Source organism: Saccoglossus kowalevskii, chromosome 12 (genome assembly GCF_978046115.1).
Source record: "Saccoglossus kowalevskii chromosome 12, keSacKowa6.1, whole genome shotgun sequence".
Lineage (NCBI taxonomy): Eukaryota > Metazoa > Hemichordata > Enteropneusta > Harrimaniidae > Saccoglossus > Saccoglossus kowalevskii.
The window spans coordinates 512,080-532,568 of record NC_140652.1 but is presented as its reverse complement, the minus strand read 5'-3'; the positions used below and the strand labels follow the sequence as shown (position 1 = coordinate 532,568).

The 20,489-nt window shown below is 34.2% G+C and overlaps 1 protein-coding gene across 1 annotated transcript in view; it reads right to left on the bottom strand.

Annotated features, from left to right (window-relative positions):
• Window positions 1-20,489, bottom strand: part of LOC100329038 (kielin145) — a 69,272-nt gene that overhangs the window by 47,599 nt on the left and 1,184 nt on the right. The window contains exons 2-11 of the mRNA XM_085506274.1: window positions 17,561-17,654; window positions 17,187-17,363; window positions 16,764-16,846; window positions 13,192-13,365; window positions 9,684-9,774; window positions 9,167-9,249; window positions 8,259-8,349; window positions 8,065-8,147; window positions 4,952-5,045; window positions 2,625-2,707 (exon numbers count right to left, since the gene is read on the bottom strand). Of these exons, the coding sequence (XP_085362400.1) occupies window positions 2,625-2,707; window positions 4,952-5,045; window positions 8,065-8,147; window positions 8,259-8,349; window positions 9,167-9,249; window positions 9,684-9,774; window positions 13,192-13,365; window positions 16,764-16,846; window positions 17,187-17,363; window positions 17,561-17,654 (1,053 nt within the window). The remainder of the gene's footprint in view (window positions 1-2,624; window positions 2,708-4,951; window positions 5,046-8,064; window positions 8,148-8,258; window positions 8,350-9,166; window positions 9,250-9,683; window positions 9,775-13,191; window positions 13,366-16,763; window positions 16,847-17,186; window positions 17,364-17,560; window positions 17,655-20,489) is intronic.

Here is a 20,489-nt window from a genome sequence, read left to right as displayed (position 1 = left end):
ATACCAGGATATCGTCTACGATTACCTCAACGCCGGGTAGTGATTCGAGAACTTCATGTTGTCTTCTCTGAAACTCTTCTGGAGCACTATTTATGCCGAATGGCATGAGGAGCCAGCGATATCGCCCGAAGGGAGTCCAGAATGTAGTCAGATAACTGCTTTCTTGGTCTAGCTTCACTTGCCAGAACCCATCTTTTGCATCTAAGACTGAAAATGTTCGGTCATTCGTTAGTCGTGGTAGAATCTCGTCGATAGTTGGCATTGGATAATGTGCACGTTTCAAGACTTTGTTTAGATCTTTGGGGTCTAGGCAGACGCGTAGTTTTCCTGGTTTCTTGACTGCGACGATGCTGCTGATCCAGTCAGTTGGTGTGGTAACTTTTGTAATTACCTGTTGTTTTTCTGATGATTCTAATTTAGTTTTCAGTTCTGCTCTCATATGAACTGGTACCTTTCTTAGCTGGTGTTGTACTAGTTTCACGGTTTTATCTATTTCCAGATGGTATAATCCAGGTAGACATCCAAGACCCTCAAAAAGAACACTGTATTGCATCAGTATTTGTTGTTGAGTGAGTGGAGCTTGCTGAATGTTGGATATGTAGTCCGACTTGTCACGTGTGGTGGTTGGCTGCTCTGGTTCTACAGTTACCATTTTGATGTGTTGATTCACGTTCACCGTTAGTAACTTCAGTAATTCACAGGTTTCAGACTACAGTAGTGGCTTCTGCATTGTATCAGTGACTTGGAATTTCAAATTGTATGTGTTACCTAAGTAATGGCATTTCAGGTTACACTGTCCAAGTAATGGCATTTCAGGTTACACTGTCCAAGTAATGGCATTTCAGGTTACACTGTCCAAGTAATGGCATTTCAGGTTACACTGTCCAAGTAATGGCATTTCAGGTTACACTGTCCAAGTAATGGCATTTCAGGTTACACTGTCCAAGTAATGGCATTTCAGGTTACACTGTCCAAGTAATGGCATTTCAGGTTACACTGTCCAAGTAATGGCATTTCAGGTTACACTGTCCAAGTAATGGCATTTCAGGTTACACTGTCCAAGTAATGGCATTTCAGGTTACACTGTCCAAGTAATGGCATTTCAGGTTACACTGTCCAAGTAGATATATCATTGGCCCACCATACAACTTCAATATGGCTTGTCTGTAATTTTGGATCTCCATCTTGTTTAATTTTACAGTAGTCACTGAAGCTTATCATGTTGCATCTGGCCCCACAATCAAGCTGACACTTCAGGGTGTAGTTGTCTTCATTATTGTCACTTAGATTGAGTGACACAAACCACTGCTTTCCTGTTGTTTTCACTGCTCCTATAAAATGCTCTATGTGTAGTATAGATTCATCAGATGTGTAGTCATCTTCTATCTCTTCATCTAATATGTGTATTCTACGCTGGTCATGTTGTCTTTGCTTGCAGACTTTTGCAAAATGGTTCTTCTTACTGCACAGTTTACATGTTTGGCCATATGCAGGGCATTTTTCTTTGTTGAATACGTGTTTGCCACCACAGTAACGACATCTTCTTGGTCCTTGTTGTTCAGACGGATATTTGTCACGCTTTTGTGTATCTTGTTTACCCTTATACTTCTGTTTCTGTGCATAATGAACAACTTGTTCTTCCGGGTTGGTGCCACTAATTTTCTTCAGCTGCATTTGTGTTATTTCACTGCTTCTACACATCTCTATGGCTCGATTTAGGTCTAGTTTTGGCTCTTAACATTCTGGCTCTTGCACTATTATCTTTGGTTCCCAACACTATTCTATCCCTGATCAGTTCATCCTTGATGGCATCAAATTTACATGTATTAGCTAGCTGGCGTAGCCTGGTTACATACTGATCTATGGCTTCACTGCCGTCTTGGTCACACGTGTTGAACACGTATCTCTCATAAATCACATTGCGAGTGGGTTCAAAGTGTTTTTCTAGTGCATCTAATATTTCTTTGACCTCTTTTCTCTGAGCATCTGTCATGTCGAGATGTTTATACACATGTAAACAATCCTTTCCTAACACGGAGCGTAGCGTGGCAACCCTAATGGGATCATCTTTCTTATTTAATTCTGTGGCTATTTCATAGTCTTCCCACTGTGAACGGAAGAATGACCAGTTTTGAACCAGATCGCCTTTCATTTCCATGACCGCTGGAACAGGAAAATTATTAGAAGCCATGTTTTCTCTAACTGAATGCACTTGTACATGGATTACGGCAGTGCCGGCAACGGCGGTATGCGGATATTTCGTCTGTGAATGATTGTTTTCTTTTCCCGTTAAGGCTCACTTTATCTTACTGAACGATCCTTGCATGTGAGGCACTTCAATACTCTCATCGAGTCTTCACGCTTCTAGTTCAGTCTCTTTTCTGTGAAATTTAGTGGCTTATCACACCAAATATCACCACTTCTGACACCATGTTACGGGATGTACGTATTTATTACATTCTCAAGATGGCTGACACAACATCCGGGTCACTAAGAACTAGGGTCATAGGTCAAACGGACTATATAGCAATATAGTCAATATTGTAACACAGCTCACATCAACTAAGCAATAGAACAAACTAACACAATGTATGAGAGACTATAAATCAAGAAGTAATCATTACCTGACATTCACATGACAAACATGGATTAGTCATTGACACCCATGTGTCGCCTTCTCTGTACTCTACTCCTTCTGCCAAACAATCTATGAGATAAATATTTACAGAAAATACATTGTAAATAATTTGCTGAACAGCAAAAAGGACCGACTCCTACCCTGGGTAAGTGTGCCACAGACTCAATGGGAAGGCTAATTCCACTGACTGAGATTCATTCACTAATAAAAGCAATTTTCAGGAAACCTCAGTTGAGGTGCTTGTGTGACGGAGCTTGGTTGATGCCAATTGTCATTTGATAGAGAGATGGTCGAACAGCCCTGTCATGTAGTCCCAAACATGCATATAACTTCTGTGGCAAATATGCACTATGTGTCAGCACTAGCACTTACAATTAGCACACACAAAAAAAAAGTCAGAAGAGACAACATCAGTGACAGTGGACCAGTTGCCAGGCATAAAAACATATAAACATAGTTGAACTCTGGTGACCTTGCCCCTTGTTATATAATATTATTCCTTTTATCATAGTTTGTTTCAATATGAATATGCATTGTCATAATTCATTTTGAAAACAAACAAGTTTTGGGCTTGAACCAACAGTGGAAAAGCAGTTTACCGAATGTCCTTGATAGATGTAAATATTTTACAAAAACATTGGTGCCTAATTTGTTTAATTATTTTAAGGGACATAATTTCCAGCTTTATTCAAAGTAATTCAGATTTTTTATTATAAAAACAAATGCCGCATCTCAGAAAAAAAGTGTTGCATTTAGACGTGAATAGATTCATAAAACATGCAAGATACCAGAAAATCTTAGCTGGCTTTTGCCCAAGTATTTTGTACAGGTGTCTGTCAAAAATTAATGATTCACTGAGACAAATATGAACTGCCTTATTATATTCATTGTGTGACTACTGTATTCTTTGAAAAGTAAAAAAATGCCCTCTATGAATAGCTATCATGTTGCAAGCTCTGCTTTGTAATGCAAATCAACTTAAATAGTTAGTTGGTGTCCAGTGGAGAGAGAAGTCAACATTACTTTTGCCTCCTGAGAATCTACATTTTCAAACACTGCAATCTCTGTTTTTAAAGTGCGTTTTTACATTATTATTATAAAAGCTCTATCATTCTGTTCTAATAGCTGAAACAAATTCCTGTGAATTTTCATTTGTCGAATGAACTGTTTGTCAAATACAGAATACCTATTTTTGAGTACAATTTTCTTTCAAAATGTGGATGCAACATTTTGCTTTTTATGTATTTTTTATGTTACAGTATTGTTTTTGATATGATAACTTTGAACTAAACAGATTTTCTATTAGCTTCAGATCTTGATCAAAGTTTGGCACCCAGTTCATAGGAGTGCTTATATTGATTTTCAGACATCTTGTTTTCTGTAAAGATTTTATTGGTAGGTTTGCAAATGTGTATCAGACTGTACAAAAACTCTCTCCATGAGTTGGTTTTGAAACCCAGTATAGTATTCCCATGGGATTTGGGAGATACATTACCAGCGATATTATTACAAGATAAATGATTTGCTTCATTGAACACAGACAACAGTGCATATTGAGATCAGTGACCTTTGAATGTGTATCACCAGTGATCAGTCAAGTAGAAGCAGTCAAAATATTTTATCAGATTTTCTCAATTTTTGCACGATATTTTCATACAGGACATCTGTTGTTCAAACTCATTGAAGACTTTATACTGATGAATAAGGTGGCCAAGTTTGATAAAGTTTGGAATAGAATTAGTAAAGTTATTGTGCACAAAATAACAATTATTAACAACAACGCCAGACAGAAATTTTTCCCTTAATATACCTTTCCCTTCCATCTTTGATGTTACGGGTAAGAATAATAATAATAATAATAATAGAGATGTTAGGAAGCACTCCTGTGTAAAGTGAATTTAATATTTTTGATGTTCACTGAACAACTGACAGACAGCCATTTCTGCCTGCAACAACATTGATTCAATATTTTAAATTAGCACTTTATACTTTATAAATTAGCTAATTAACACAATGTGATTTAATTGTGAAGCAGATATTTAACAGAATGCATTACAATTTTGAACTCATGTGAGCCAACTATTGTTAGAATATCAACAAAACATTTTGAAATAAGTAAATCAGTATGTAAATTAGATAATTAACACAGGTAGATTAATTATACATTCAACTACACAAAAAATTATTCAGTTTCAACTAAGTTTCAACTTATTTGAGAAATTGTTGTTAGGACAACATCAGATTTAAAACTTGATTTAACATGGATTATAAAGTGCCATATTGAATTGTGTTAAGTGGCAATGTGTGTCTTACCTTGACATGTTGGGCAGCATTCTCCCAGTACAGTAATTGGATTGTTGCAGAATAAAGGCGGGCATTCAACAGCACTGCACAAAATATTTCCATTCTGTAAAATAATATATAACACCATAGAAGAACAGACTGATATACTGACACAATGTGTGAGATATGAAAGAACAGACTGATATACTGACACAATGTGAAAGATATGAAAGAACAGACTGATATACTGACACAATGTGTGAGATATGAAAGAACAGACTGATATACTGACACAATGTGTGAGATATGTGAGATATAAAAGAACAGACTGATATACTGACACAATGTGTGAGATATGAAAGAACAGACTGATATACTGACACAATGTGTGAGATATGAATAAACAGACTGATATACTGACACAATGTGTGAGATATGAAAGAACATACTGATATACTGACACAATGTGTGAGATATGAAAGAACAGACTGATATACTGACACAATGTGAAAGATATGAAAGAACAGACATATATACTGACACAATGTGTGAGATATAAAAGAACAGACATATATACTGACACAATGTGTGAGATATAAAAGAACAGACTGATATACTGACACAATGTGTGAGATATAAAAGAACAGACTGATATACTGACACAATGTGTGAGATATGAAAGAACAGACTGATATACTGACACAATGTGTGAGATATAAAAGAACAGACTGATATACTGACACAATGTGTGAGATATGAAAGAACAGACTGATATACTGACACAATGTGTGAGATATGAATAAACAGACTGATATACTGACACAATGTGTGAGATATGAAAGAACAGACTGATATACTGACACAATGTGTGAGATATGAAAGAACAGACTGATATACTGACACAATGTGTGAGATATGAAAGAACAGACTGATATACCGACACAATGTGTGAGATATGAAAGAACAGACTGATATACTGACACAATGTGTGAGATATGAAAGAACAGACTGATATACTGACACAATGTGTGAGATATGAAAGAACAGACTGATATACTGACACAATGTGAGAGATATGAAAAAACAGACTGATATACTGACACAATGTGAGAGATATGAAAAAACAGACTGATATACTGACACAATGTGTGAGATGTGAAAGAACAGACTGATATACTGACACAATGTGTGAGATATGAAAGAACAGACTGATATACTGACACAATGTGAGAGATATGAAAGAACAGACTGATATACTGACACAATGTGAGAGATATGAAAAAACAGACTGATATACTGACACAATGTGTGAGATATGAAAGAACAGACTGATATACTGACACAATGTGAGAGATATGAAAGAACAGACTGATATACTGACACAATGTGAGAGATATGAAAAAACAGACTGATATACTGACACAATGTGGGAGATATGAAAGAACAGACTGATATACTGACACAATGTGAGATATGAAAGAACAGACTGATATACTGACACAATGTGTGAGATATGAAAGAACAGACTGATATACTGACACAATGTGAGAGATATGAAAGAACAGACTGATATACTGACACAATGTGTGAGATATGAAAGAACAGACTGATATACTGACACAATGTGTGAGATATGAAAGAACAGACATATATACTGACACAATGTGAGAGATATGAAAGAACAGACTGATATACTGACACAATGTGTGAGATATGAAAGAACAGACTGATATACTGACACAATGTGTGAGATATGAATAAACAGACTGATATACTGTCACAATGTGAGAGATATGAAAAAACAGACTGATATACTGACACAATGTGTGAGATATGAAAGAACAGACTGATATACTGACACAATGTGTGAGATATGAATAAACAGACTGATATACCGACACAATGTGTGAGATATGAAAGAACAGACTGATATACTGACACAATGTGTGAGATATGAAAGAACAGACTGATATACTGACACAATGTGTGAGATATGAATAAACAGACTGATATACTGACACAATGTGTGAGATATGAAAGAACAGACTGATATACTGACACAATGTGTGAGATATGAAAGAACAGACTGATATACTGACACAATGTGTGAGATATGAAAGAACAGACTGATATACTGACACAATGTGTGAGATATGAATAAACAGACTGATATACTGACACAATGTGTGAGATATGAAAGAACAGACTGATATACTGACACAATGTGTGAGATATGAATAAACAGACTGATATACTGACACAATGTGTGAGATATGAAAGAACAGACTGATATACTGACACAATGTGTGAGATATGAAAGAACAGACTGATATACTGACACAATGTGTGAGATATGAATAAACAGACTGATATACTGACACAATGTGTGAGATATGAAAGAACAGACTGATATACTGACACAATGTGTGAGATATGAATAAACAGACTGATATACTGACACAATGTGTGAGATATGAAAGAACAGACTGATATACTGACACAATGTGTGAGATATGAATAAACAGACTGATATACCGACACAATGTGTGAGATATGAAAGAACAGACTGATATACTGACACAATGTGTGAGATATGAAAGAACAGACTGATATACTGACACAATGTGTGAGATATGAAAGAACAGACATATATACTGACACAATGTGAGAGATATGAAAGAACAGACTGATATACTGACACAATGTGAGAGATATGAAAGAACAGACTGATATACTGACACAATGTGTGAGATATGAAAGAACAGACTGATATACTGACACAATGTACAGAAACAATGTCTATGCCATACAGTTTTGAAACAAAACTGCAACATTTGGAATAAGTTGCTGGTTGTCTGCAAAAGGAGATGTTGAATATTAAATCTCATTTGAAGTACACTTTGCTACATAGTGTTGTTGCTGTGAATAATTTATTGTGTTTGTTATATAATTCTAAACTAATAATGGAAGAGTTTTATATGAAATTAAACTATGGATGTCTGAAGACTAAAGAAACTCAAAATTAGATTTTATATATTCATTTGGCCAAGCAAGACAACAATGTAAAAATGTTTTTAGCAATGTTGCTGCACATCAAATGATATGATAGAGACATTAACAGTTTCTATAATTAAACTTCATACCTGACATACACATCTATCGCATAAGTTACTTGGAGGATAAAATATCATATTATTTTCATAATTAAACTGCTCATAGGTACAATCTGTAATAAAATGGAAATGTCACTACAAATACTACAAGAACAGAAGAGAAATGCCTTTAAACTCTTTGGAGATTTTGAAAATAATATGTAATTTGAGTTGATATGTCTTACCAGTACATATGGGACAACATTCTCCAAGAATCACAACAGGATGTGAACATTGTGTTGAGCAACTCACTGGATCACACAAAATATCACCATTCTGAAAAAAGATAAATCGAACAAATCCATAAAACAAAATGACCAACATGTCATACATCTATTATATTGAGTTGAGACTTACCAGACATCTACATGTCATACATCTATTATATTGAGTTGAGACTTACCAGACATCTACATGTCATACATCTATTATATTGAGTTGAGACTTACCAGACATCTACATGTCATACATCTATTATATTGAGTTGAGACTTACCAGACATCTACATGTCATACATCTATTATATTGAGTTAAGACTTACCAGACATCTACATGTCATACATCTATTATATTGAGTTAAGACTTACCAGACATCTACATGTCATACATCTATTATATTGAGTTGAGACTTACCAGACATCTACATGTCATACATCTATTATATTGAGTTGAGACTTACCAGACATCTACATGTCATACATCTATTATATTGAGTTGAGACTTACCAGACATGTACATGTCATACATCTATTATATTGAGTTGAGACTTACCAGACATCTACAAGTTATACATCTATTATATTGAGTTGAGACTTACCAGACATTTACACGTCATACATCTATTATATTGAGTTGAGACTTACCAGACATCTACATGTCATACATCTATTATATTGAGTTGAGACTTACCAGACATCTACATGTCATACATCTATTATATTGAGTTGAGACTTACCAGACATCTACATGTCATACATCTATTATATAGAGTTGAGACTTACCAGACATCTACATGTCATACATCTATTATATAGAGTTGAGACTTACCAGACATCTACACGTCATGTATCTATTATATAGAGTTGAGACTTACCAGACATCTACATGTCATACATCTATCATCAGGGTCTGTTAGTGTTTCACCATTGACATACTTAAGTCCTTTGTACAAACAATCTATTGAATTAATAAATAAAATGAACCATGAAAACATGAAAACCATGATTCATACAGATAAAACTGCATGTGGTTATTTTTACCCCTATATTTTTATTCATAAAAATGGGTCTTTTTTACCAAGTTTGAAAAAATAATATATTGGTCAGAGGAATGAATTATAGAAGTTATCATGATGGACATAAGTAATGTGCATATCTTTAGATATAGTTTTTTTTTGAACATCATTTGCAGTAAAATTAATAACATTATTTCTGATAAAAATAAAGTGAACATCACTAAAGAACATTCTTTCACATAGACACACTATTTAGGTCAAAATAAAGAAATATTTTTGGGGTTTCTGCTTTTCAGTGATGAATGATTTTTAAATTGTGGAACCAATAAATACAAGACAAGTTTGCTTTGATTTAAGGATATTTTTGTTCACTTACCATAACATATGGCACATCCACACTCATCTTGTACTGGATAAGAACAATCTACACGCTCACAGTCTTTTCTAGAACATTCAACATTTCCAGCCTTCAAAAAAAAAAATGCAAGAAATTCTAAATGATACAGACCCGATAAAACATAGATATCAGCCCTGGAAATACAAGGAAATCCACCAAGAGTGAAATCAGCTTAGAAAATTAGAACAGACTAGGAATATCAGAGAATAAAGTCAGCCTAGGCATGTTTGCAAATAAGATCAGTCTAGGCATGTCTTCTAAGAGTGAGATCAGCCTAGGCTTGTCTAAGAAGAGTGAGATCAGCCTAGGCATGTCTACTAAGAATGAGATCAGCCTAGGCATGTCTACTAAGAGCTCATGAGATCAGCCTAGGCATGTCTAAGAATGAGATCAGCCTAGGCATGTCTAAGAATGAGATCAGCCTAGGCATGTCTAAGAATGAGATCAGCATAGGCATGTCTAAGAATGAGATCAGCATAGGCATGTCTACTAAGAATGAGATCAGCATAGGCATGTCTACTAAGAATGAGATCAGCATAGGCATGTCTACTAAGAATGAGATCAGCCTAGGCATGTCTACTAAGAATGAGATCAGCATAGGCGTGTCTACTAAAAATGAGATCAGCCTAGGCATGTCTAAGAATGAGATCAGCATAGGCATATCTACTAAGAATGAGATCAGCATAGGCATGTCTACTAAGAATGAGATCAGCATAGGCATGTCTACTAAGAATGAGATCAGCATAGGCATGTCTACTAAGAATGAGATCAGCCTAGGCATGTCTACTAAGAATGAGATAAGCCTAGGCATGTCTACTAAAAATGAGATCAGCCTAGGCATGTCTATGAATGAGATCAGCCTAGGCATGTCTAAGAATGAGATCAGCATAGGCATATCTAAGAATGAGATCAGCATAGGCATGTCTACTAAGAATGAGATCAACCTAGGCATGTCTACTAAAAATGAGATCAGCCTAGGTATGTCTATGAATGAGATCAGCCTAGGCATGTCTACTAAGAATGAGATCAGCCTAGGCATGTCTACTAAAAATGAGATCAGCCTAGGCATGTCTATGAATGAGATCAGCCTAGGCATGTCTAAGAATGAGATCAGCATAGGCATATCTAAGAATGAGATCAGCATAGGCATGTCTACTAAGAATGAGATCAGCATAGGCATGTCTACTAAGAATGAGATCAGCCTAGGCATGTCTACTAAGAATGAGATCAGCCTAGGCATGTCTACTAAGAATGAGATCAACCTAAGCATGTTTAAGAATAAGATCAGCATAGGCATGTCTACTAAGAATGAGATCAGCATAGGCATGTCTAAGAATGAGATCAGCCTAGGCATGTCTACTAAGAATGAAATCAGCCTAGACATGTCTAATAAGAATGAAATCAGCCTAGACATGTCTACTAAGAATGAGATCAGCCTAGGCATGTCTAAGAATGAGATCAGCCTAGGCATGTGTACTCAGAATGAGATCAGCCTAGGCATGTCTACTCAGAATGAAATCAGCCTAGACATGTCTAATAAGAATGAAATCAGCCTAGACATGTCTACTAAGAATGAGATCAGCCTAGGCATGTCTACTATAAATGAGATCAGCCTAGGCATGTCTACTAAAAATGAGATCAGCCTAGGCATGTCTATGAATGAGATCAGCCTAGGCATGTCTAAGAATGAGATCAGCATAGGCATATCTAAGAATGAGATCAGCATAGGCATGTCTACTAAGAATGAGATCAGCCTAGGCATGTCTACTAAGAATGAGATCAGCCTAGGCATGTCTACTAAGAATGAGATCAATCTAAGCATGTTTAAGAATGAGATCAGCATAGGCATGTCTACTAAGAATGAGATCAGCATAGGCATGTCTACTAAGAATGAGATCAGCCTAGACATGTCTAATAAGAATGAAATCAGCCTAGACATGTCTACTAAGAATGAGATCAGCCTAGGCATGTCTAAGAATGAGATCAGCCTAGGCATGTGTACTCAGAATGAGATCAGCCTAGGCATGTCTACTCAGAATGAAATCAGCCTAGACATGTCTAATAAGAATGAAATCAGCCTAGACATGTCTACTAAGAATGAGATCAGCCTAGGTATGTCTAAGAATGAGATCAGCATAGGCATGTCTACTAAGAATGAGATCAGCATAGGCATGTCTACTAAGAATGAGATCAGCCTAGGCATGTCTACTAAGAATGAGATCAGCCTAGGCATGTCTAAGAATGAGATCAGCCTAGGCATGTCTACTAAGAATGAGATCAGCATAGGCATGTCTAAGAATGAGATCAGCATAGGCATATCTAAGAATGTGATCAGCATAGGCATGTCTACTAAGAGTGAGATCAGCATAGGCATGTCTACTAAAAGTGACCGTTAACATGGTTAATAGTCAATCATCTTCAATCAAATTTAAAAAAAAGAACACATCAATGACGTTCGTCATTCCATTATATACCAACTTTGAACAAAATCTGTCCATGCATGACTGAAATCTGGCACTGGAATGTTATGAAATGCTTGATGGCGATAAGTTATAAGTGCGTTTTTAAATTAGTATTATAAAAGCTCTATCATTCTGTTCTTATAGCTGAAACAAATTCCTGTAAATTTTCATTTGTCGAATGAACTGTTTGTCAAATACAGAATACATATTTTTTAGTACAATTTTCTTTTCAAAATGTGGATGCAATGTTTTGCTTTTCATGTATTTTTTATGTATTGTTTTTGATTTGATAACTTTGAACTAAACAGATTTTCTATTAGCTTCAGATCTTGATCAAAGTTTGGCACCAATTTCATAGGAGTGCTTATATTGATTTTCTGACATCTTGTTTTCTGTAAAGATTTTATTGGTAGATTTGCAAATGTGTATCAGACTGTGCAAAAACTCTCTCCATGAATTGGTTTTGAAATCAAGTCTAGTATTCCCATGGGATTTGGGAGATACATTACCAGCGATATTATTACAAGATAAATGATTTGCTTCATTGAACACATACAACAATGCATATTTCCACTGAGATCAGTGACCTTTCAATGTGTATCACCAGTGATCAGTAAGGTAGAAACAGTCAACATAGTTTATCAGATTTTCTCAATTTTTGCATGGTATTTTCATACAAGACATCTGTTGTTCATACTCAGGGAAGACTTTATATTGATGAATAAGGTGACCAAGTTTGATGAAGTTTGGAATAGAATTAGTAAAGTTATTGTGCATACAATAAAAATTACTAACAATGACGACAACGACGGCGACAATGCTGGACAGAAATTTTCCCCTCAATATACCTTTCCCTTCCATCTTTGATGGTACGGGCAAGGTAATAATAGGTGATATTGTCTGGTATATTGTCCCAAATTTTTGTCAGTATCCTGATGATATGAAATCATAATGATGAATAAAGCATGGCATTAATTACGTAAATTTGACTTAAAACTTCCTTAGTTTTAATTAAAAATACTTACATCACAAGAACATATGAGACATTGATCGTTAGGATCCGTGAATATTTGTCCAATAGCAAGACGTCTACCTTCATAAAAGCATGCATCACATCTAGGACAGCAGGCGTTGTCAATGGTAACAGGATGACTACATTGTACATCACACTCAGTCACTACACAATTGACATGACCATACTATCAATACAACAGAAAATAAAACATTAATTTTAATATCAAATATCACCATAGTTACATGTAATTAAACAGTTGAATCTTTTTTTATATTTCCAACTGAGTAAAAATGGTTTGGTTTATCCACTATCACTAAAACACACTAATAACTTTAATAACTTTATTACTCAACAATTACCATCTGTGGGTAATGTATGGTAAGAAAAATACAATAACAATACTATAAGAAAAATAAATTACCATAAAAAAAACACGTTATTTTTTGTATATTGTTTGTTTTAGGTATTTAACTAGTGGAAAACTGTTGTTGCATATGTTTATAAAATTGTTTATTCTATTCTGTTTATTTATTATGTTACATTCTATAAACAGCAATTTTCGTTCTTTCTTATAGCGCTCACAGTCTAAAACAAGCCATGCATGGCACAGTCCCCGTTAGTTATAAAATTTAAGATATATAGTTTTGTTTATAGTAATATAGCTGGAATATAACCATGTCAGGAATATGATTTTTTAACATTAAAATGATTGATATTTGTATCTGATCGTCAAACAAGTACTTGTCCATATTGAGAGATATTGCTCTGGAACAGCATTAAAAATCAGCCATTTTGATTACATGTATATATATAACATGATGTATAACGAATATATAAAATTTGAATATAATCAGTCAAAGCATTTAAGAGATATGGCTCTAAAAGCCCAATCATTAAAACAAAATGGCCGCCAGTCAGCCATTTTGAATCCAATCTGAAAAATAAAATGACGTGCATCAGGAACCCGTAATGTCTAATGTATGTACCAAGTTTGAACAAAATCCATCCATAAATGCTTGATATTTGATGATTTTTTAGCACAAAAATGACCACCATTCGGCCATTTTGAATAGGATCGTCAAACCAATATATCTGTTTATCTATGACATGATGTATAATGAATATTTAAAATTTGAATATAATCAGTCAAAACAAGTCGGAGATGTGGGTCTAGAAGCCCATTCATTAAAACAAAATGGCTGCCAGACAGCCATTTTGAATCCGATCTGAAAAATAAATGATGTGCATCAGGAACCTGTAATGTCTAATATATGTACCAAGTTTGAACGAAATCCATCCATAAATGCCAGAAATGCTTGATATTTGATGTTTTTTTAGCACAAAAATGGCCACCATTTGGCCATTTTGAATAGAATCGTCAAACCAATATATCTGTCTATCTATGAAATGATGTATAATGAATATTTAAAATTTGAACATAATCAGTCACAGCAAGTCAGAGATATTGCACGAGAACCACATTCATTAATACAAAATGGCCGCCAGTCGGCCATTTTGAATCTTATCTGAAAAACAAAATTATTTGCATCAAGGTCCCATAATGTCTAATGTATATACCAAGTTTGAACAAAATCCATCTGTAAACAGCCGAGAAATGCTTGATTTTTAGGATTTTTTAGCACAAAAATGGCCGCCATTCGGCCATCTTGATTCAGATCGTAAAACAAAATGATGTGCATCAAGGTCCTATAATGTCTAATGTATATACCAAGTTTGAACAAAATCCATCTGTAAACAGCCGAGAAATGCTTGATTTTTAGGATTTTTTAGCACAAAAATGGCCGCCAATCGACCATCTTGATTCAGATCGTAAAACAAAATGATGTGCATCAAGGTCCTATAATGTCTAATGTATATACCAAGTTTGAACAAAATCCATTTGTAAACAGCCGAGAAATGCTCGATTTTGATGATTTTTAGCACAAAAATGGCCGCCATTCGGCCATCTTGAATCAGATCGTAAAACAAAATGATGTGCATCAAGATCCTATAATGTCTAATGTATATACCAAGTTTGAACAAAATCCATTTGTAAACAGCCGAGAAATGCTTGATTTTGATGATTTTTAGCACAAAAATGGCCGCCATTCGGCCATCTTGAATCAGATCGTGAAACAAATTGACGTGCATATGTATAATATCATGTATGATGTATTTGTGAAGTTTGATTGTGATTGGTTCAGACATTTCTAAGATACAGGTCCGGACGCACGCACAGATGCACGCACACATGCACGCACACACGGAGGTCAAAACATAAGTCCCCGTTTTCGGACTGCGTCCGAACGGGGACTAATAACATGGATTTCATTTTCCACTTTTTTATTATTACATTTTGTACATATTCTATCTTTTTCTTCCACTTTTGGCTTCCTTCTTCGTCCTAATTCAATTTCTAGATTATGGTCACTTATTCTGAATTTTGTTAATATTCTTCTCATGCTGAAGTCCTTTATTTCCTCTAGGTATTTTTCAGTTTTAAATATTGTTTTAAATAAACTGTATGTTCGTAATTTATTTCCTCGTTTTGATTGTTACTACAACTAACTATTTGATCTTTCTAGGTCTGTTTATATTCATTTGATAGTTTACTTTCAATATTTTTTGAGAACTGATTGATGTTTTTTATCTCATATTCACCTTTAGTTTTATTAAATTGGTTCTCCCCCCAAGATATGTTCAATCTTCTTTTGCCAGTTTGTATTGTTTTTAATGTGTTTTTTTAATGCACTATGTAGTATATGATTCACTGGCAGTGTGTTTAGTCTATACCAGTATTTGATTTGAGCTTTTTTCTGCTTTGATCCTTATTGGGAGTCTATCAACCCTAAATACCCCTGATTGGGGCTACCTTACTTACACCTAATATAAAACGATAAAAGTAATGACAAATTTGTTCTAAGCTGTTATTGTCCTTTATTTCATGGGCCCAGATTTCTGATCCATACATTAAGATTGGAGATATTAACTGATCAAATATTTTTAGACTCAGTGATACTGAAATATTTTTCTGACTTAGGATTGTTTGTCGTATAGTGAATAATGCTTTCATTGCTTTGTTTTTGAGCATCACACAGTTTAGTTTAAATTTGCCATTTGGAGTAAATACTGTACCTAGGTATCAATATTCTCTAACTGCTGTAACTTCTTGATTGTTAAATTTTAGGTTTACATTTTTTATCAACCTGTTACTTGTGTTAAAAACCATTGCTTTTGTCTTTTTTATATTTACAGTCATGAACCATTATTCACAATATTGATTTAATTTATTCATGCAGTTTTGAAGACCTTCCATACTCTCCGATATAAGCACTAGGTCATCTGCATATTGAATACAGTTTATTTTATTATCACCAAGCATGACTGGTTTATCAATATCGGCACCAAAAATTTCTGGGAGATCATTTAAAAAAATATTAAATAAGGTTGGCGAAATATTACAACCTTGTTTCACTCCCCTTGTTGTATTGGATCCTTTTGTTAGGCCATTTTGCAATTTAACTTTGTAATTTTGATTTGTATTTGATCAAGTTATCAGATGTAACTATGGAAACTATTTACCTGACAAATACAGTCTTTACATCTGTCTGAAAAATCAGAAAATGTCTGACCATTTCTGTATGTGACTCCATTATAAGTACAACCTATGGAAAAAGAAACACAACAGACATGAGCCCAATATTGAAATTACTTGAATGTGTCATAATAATTTTTATGCAATTAGGCTTCGTTTCAATGACATCACCTAATTAAAATTGTCAAAAATCATACAGTTGGGGAGGTGGGAGCTATCTCAGTCACCTGTAACAGAAAATGACACTCAACTGGTCCTATTATCCTAACACTTGACGTGATATATCATATTTCTCAGTCTAATCATATTGTAAGACAACAATTTGCTTGTTATTTCACGACTATTTGACATCTTCATGAACACCATACTTATTTGTAGTCACATGATCTAGTCACATGACCTATCCTTACCATCACATAACTGGCAGCAATCTTCAATCACGGGGTAAGGACAGATAGCAGGTTGACATGATTTCCTGACACATGTCACTACACCAAGCATACATAAACAATCTTCACATGGATCCAAGGGATTTGAAAATGTTTCCTCATTGTAGTAACTATGACCATTGTATTCACAATCAGTACCTATTTAAAATGATACAAAACTTTATGAAATTGTACAAGACCTGAACACTTAAGACATACTATTAGAAATTGTACAATACCTGAACACTTAAGACATACTATTAGAAATTGTACAATACCTGAACACTTAAGATATACTATTAGAAATTGTACAATACCTGAACACTTAAGACATACTATTAGAAATTGTACAATACCTGAACACTTAGGACAGCATTCACCTTGATCTGTGACTTGATTTGGACAATTAAGTACAGGACACTCTATATGCATACATTCAACACTTCCATCCTGAAATACAGCAAATCATTATTACATAATATTAGAAATAGGAGAGGAATATTTAACAAGATTCTGACAAGAAATAGGAGAGAATCTACATGTCATACATCTATTATATTGAGTTGAGACTTACCAGACATCTACATGTCATACATCTATTATATTGAGTTAAGACTTACCAGACATCTACATGTCATACATCTATTATATTGAGTTAAGACTTACCAGACATCTACATGTCATACATCTATTATATTGAGTTAAGACTTACCAGACATCTACATGTCATACATCTATTATATTGAGTTAAGACTTACCAGACATCTACATGTCATACATCTATTATATTGAGTTAAGACTTACCAGACATCTACATGTCATACATCTATTATATTGAGTTAAGACTTACCAGACATCTACATGTCATACATCTATTATATTGAGTTAAGACTTACCAGACATCTACATGTCATACATCTATTATATTGAGTTAAGACTTACCAGACATCTACATGTCATACATCTATTATATTGAGTTGAGATTTACCAGACATCTACATGTCATACATCTATTATATTGAGTTGAGACTTACCAGACATCTACATGTCATACATCTATTATATTGAGTTAGGACTTACCAGACATCTACATGTCATACATCTATTATATTGAGTTAAGACTTACCAGACATCTACATGTCATACATCTATTATATTGAGTTAAGACTTACCAGACATCTACATGTCATACATCTATTATATTGAGTTAAGACTTACCAGACATCTACATGTCATACATCTATTATATTGAGTTAAGACTTACCAGACATCTACACGTCATACATCTATTATATTGAGTTGAGACTTACCAGACATCTACATGTCATACATCTATTATATTGAGTTGAGACTTACCAGACATCTACATGTCATACATCTATTATATTGAGTTGAGACTTACCAGACATCTACATGTCATACATCTATTATATTGAGTTGAGACTTACCAGACATGTACATGTCATACATCTATTATATTGAGTTAAGACTTACCAGACATCTACATGTCATACATCTATTATATTGAGTTAAGACTTACCAGACATCTACATGTCATACATCTATTATATTGAGTTGAGACTTACCAGACATCTACATGTCATACATCTATTATATTGAGTTGAGACTTACCAGACATCTACATGTCATACATCTATTATATTGAGTTGAGACTTACCAGACATCTACATGTCATACATCTATTATATTGAGTTGAGACTTACCAGACATGTACATGTCATACATCTATTATATTGAGTTAAGACTTACCAGACATCTACATGTCATACATCTATTATATTGAGTTAAGACTTACCAGACATCTACATGTCATACATCTATTATATTGAGTTGAGACTTACCAGACATCTACATGTCATACATCTATTATATTGAGTTAAGACTTACCAGACATCTACATGTCATACATCTATTATATTGAGTTGAGACTTACCAGACATCTACATGTCATACATCTATTATATTGAGTTGAGACTTACCAGACATCTACATGTCATACATCTATCATCAGGGTCTGTTTGTGTTGCACCATTGATATACTTAAGTCCTTTGTACAAACAATCTATTGAATTAAATAAACAAAATAAACAATGAAACCATGATTCATACAGATAAAACTGGGTATTCCTACCCCTATATTCATAATTGAATTTTTAAACAATTAAGCGACCTGATGGTAGGTATAACTTCACTGTTTCAGCAAATCACATTCTTGCAATAATAAGTGCATGCATAGTAGTTACAAAGACATCAAAGTGGAGAAATAAATAACCTTAGCTTTGTTTACATTCTATTTAAGTGTCCTGTCCTGTGTTAAGATCATAACTCTGATAAGGATAAGTTATTAGATATGTCTGTGAATTAGTAGAATGTTTTCCTTATGTCATGAAATGAACTAATCTAATAAAAGTCCACCTAATTTACAGGTACATACCAAGTATCATTCGCAGTTATCTATATGAAGTTGAGTAATATATTTCACCCAAAATAATGATTAACATATTTGCTTAAATTACAGATTTAAACATATCCTCATAAAATATTCAAATCTAATAGAAGTCTACCCAAGGTAGATATATATATATATATATATATATATATATATATATATATATATATATATCAAAGCAATTGGGGTAGTGGTTTCAAGAAGAACAATATTTTCTGAAATTTGAAAAATTCAAAATATCTTCACTGAATGTTCAAATCTGATACTAGAGGTCCACCCAAGAAACATATATACCAAGTACAATACTTAGAAGAAAAGGTCATGCAGGACAAATAATCAAAAGAAATAAATGGTAGGGTTGTACAAACCAGTTTGTTTACTTAATCATACCTACCAGTAAATCCGTGGAAATAATAAATTTCTTTTATTACTCGTTAGGCTTGATAAAGATTACAGCCCCTGACAGAAACTATATACTTGGGTCCAAAAGGAACACCCTAGGGTAACATTCTCTAAGAAAAAGACCTCGTCTAAGGGGTCACCTTAGGGGTTTCCATCGCTACCACAGGGATATTTTTACGTAACAAAAGAGGCAGATTACAGAATTTACTGAGCTTCTTAGAAATCTAGTGTGCTTTGACGATCAACATAAGCAGTTCCTACATCACAGTATTTAAGGGCTTTCCATTATATGGACCCCAGATCTCGCCTGTTTTTGTTGAATGGCACAGTCCCCATTAGTTATCAAATTTAAGATATATAGTTTTGTTTATAGTAATATAGTTGGAACATAAACATGTCATTAGTATGGATCC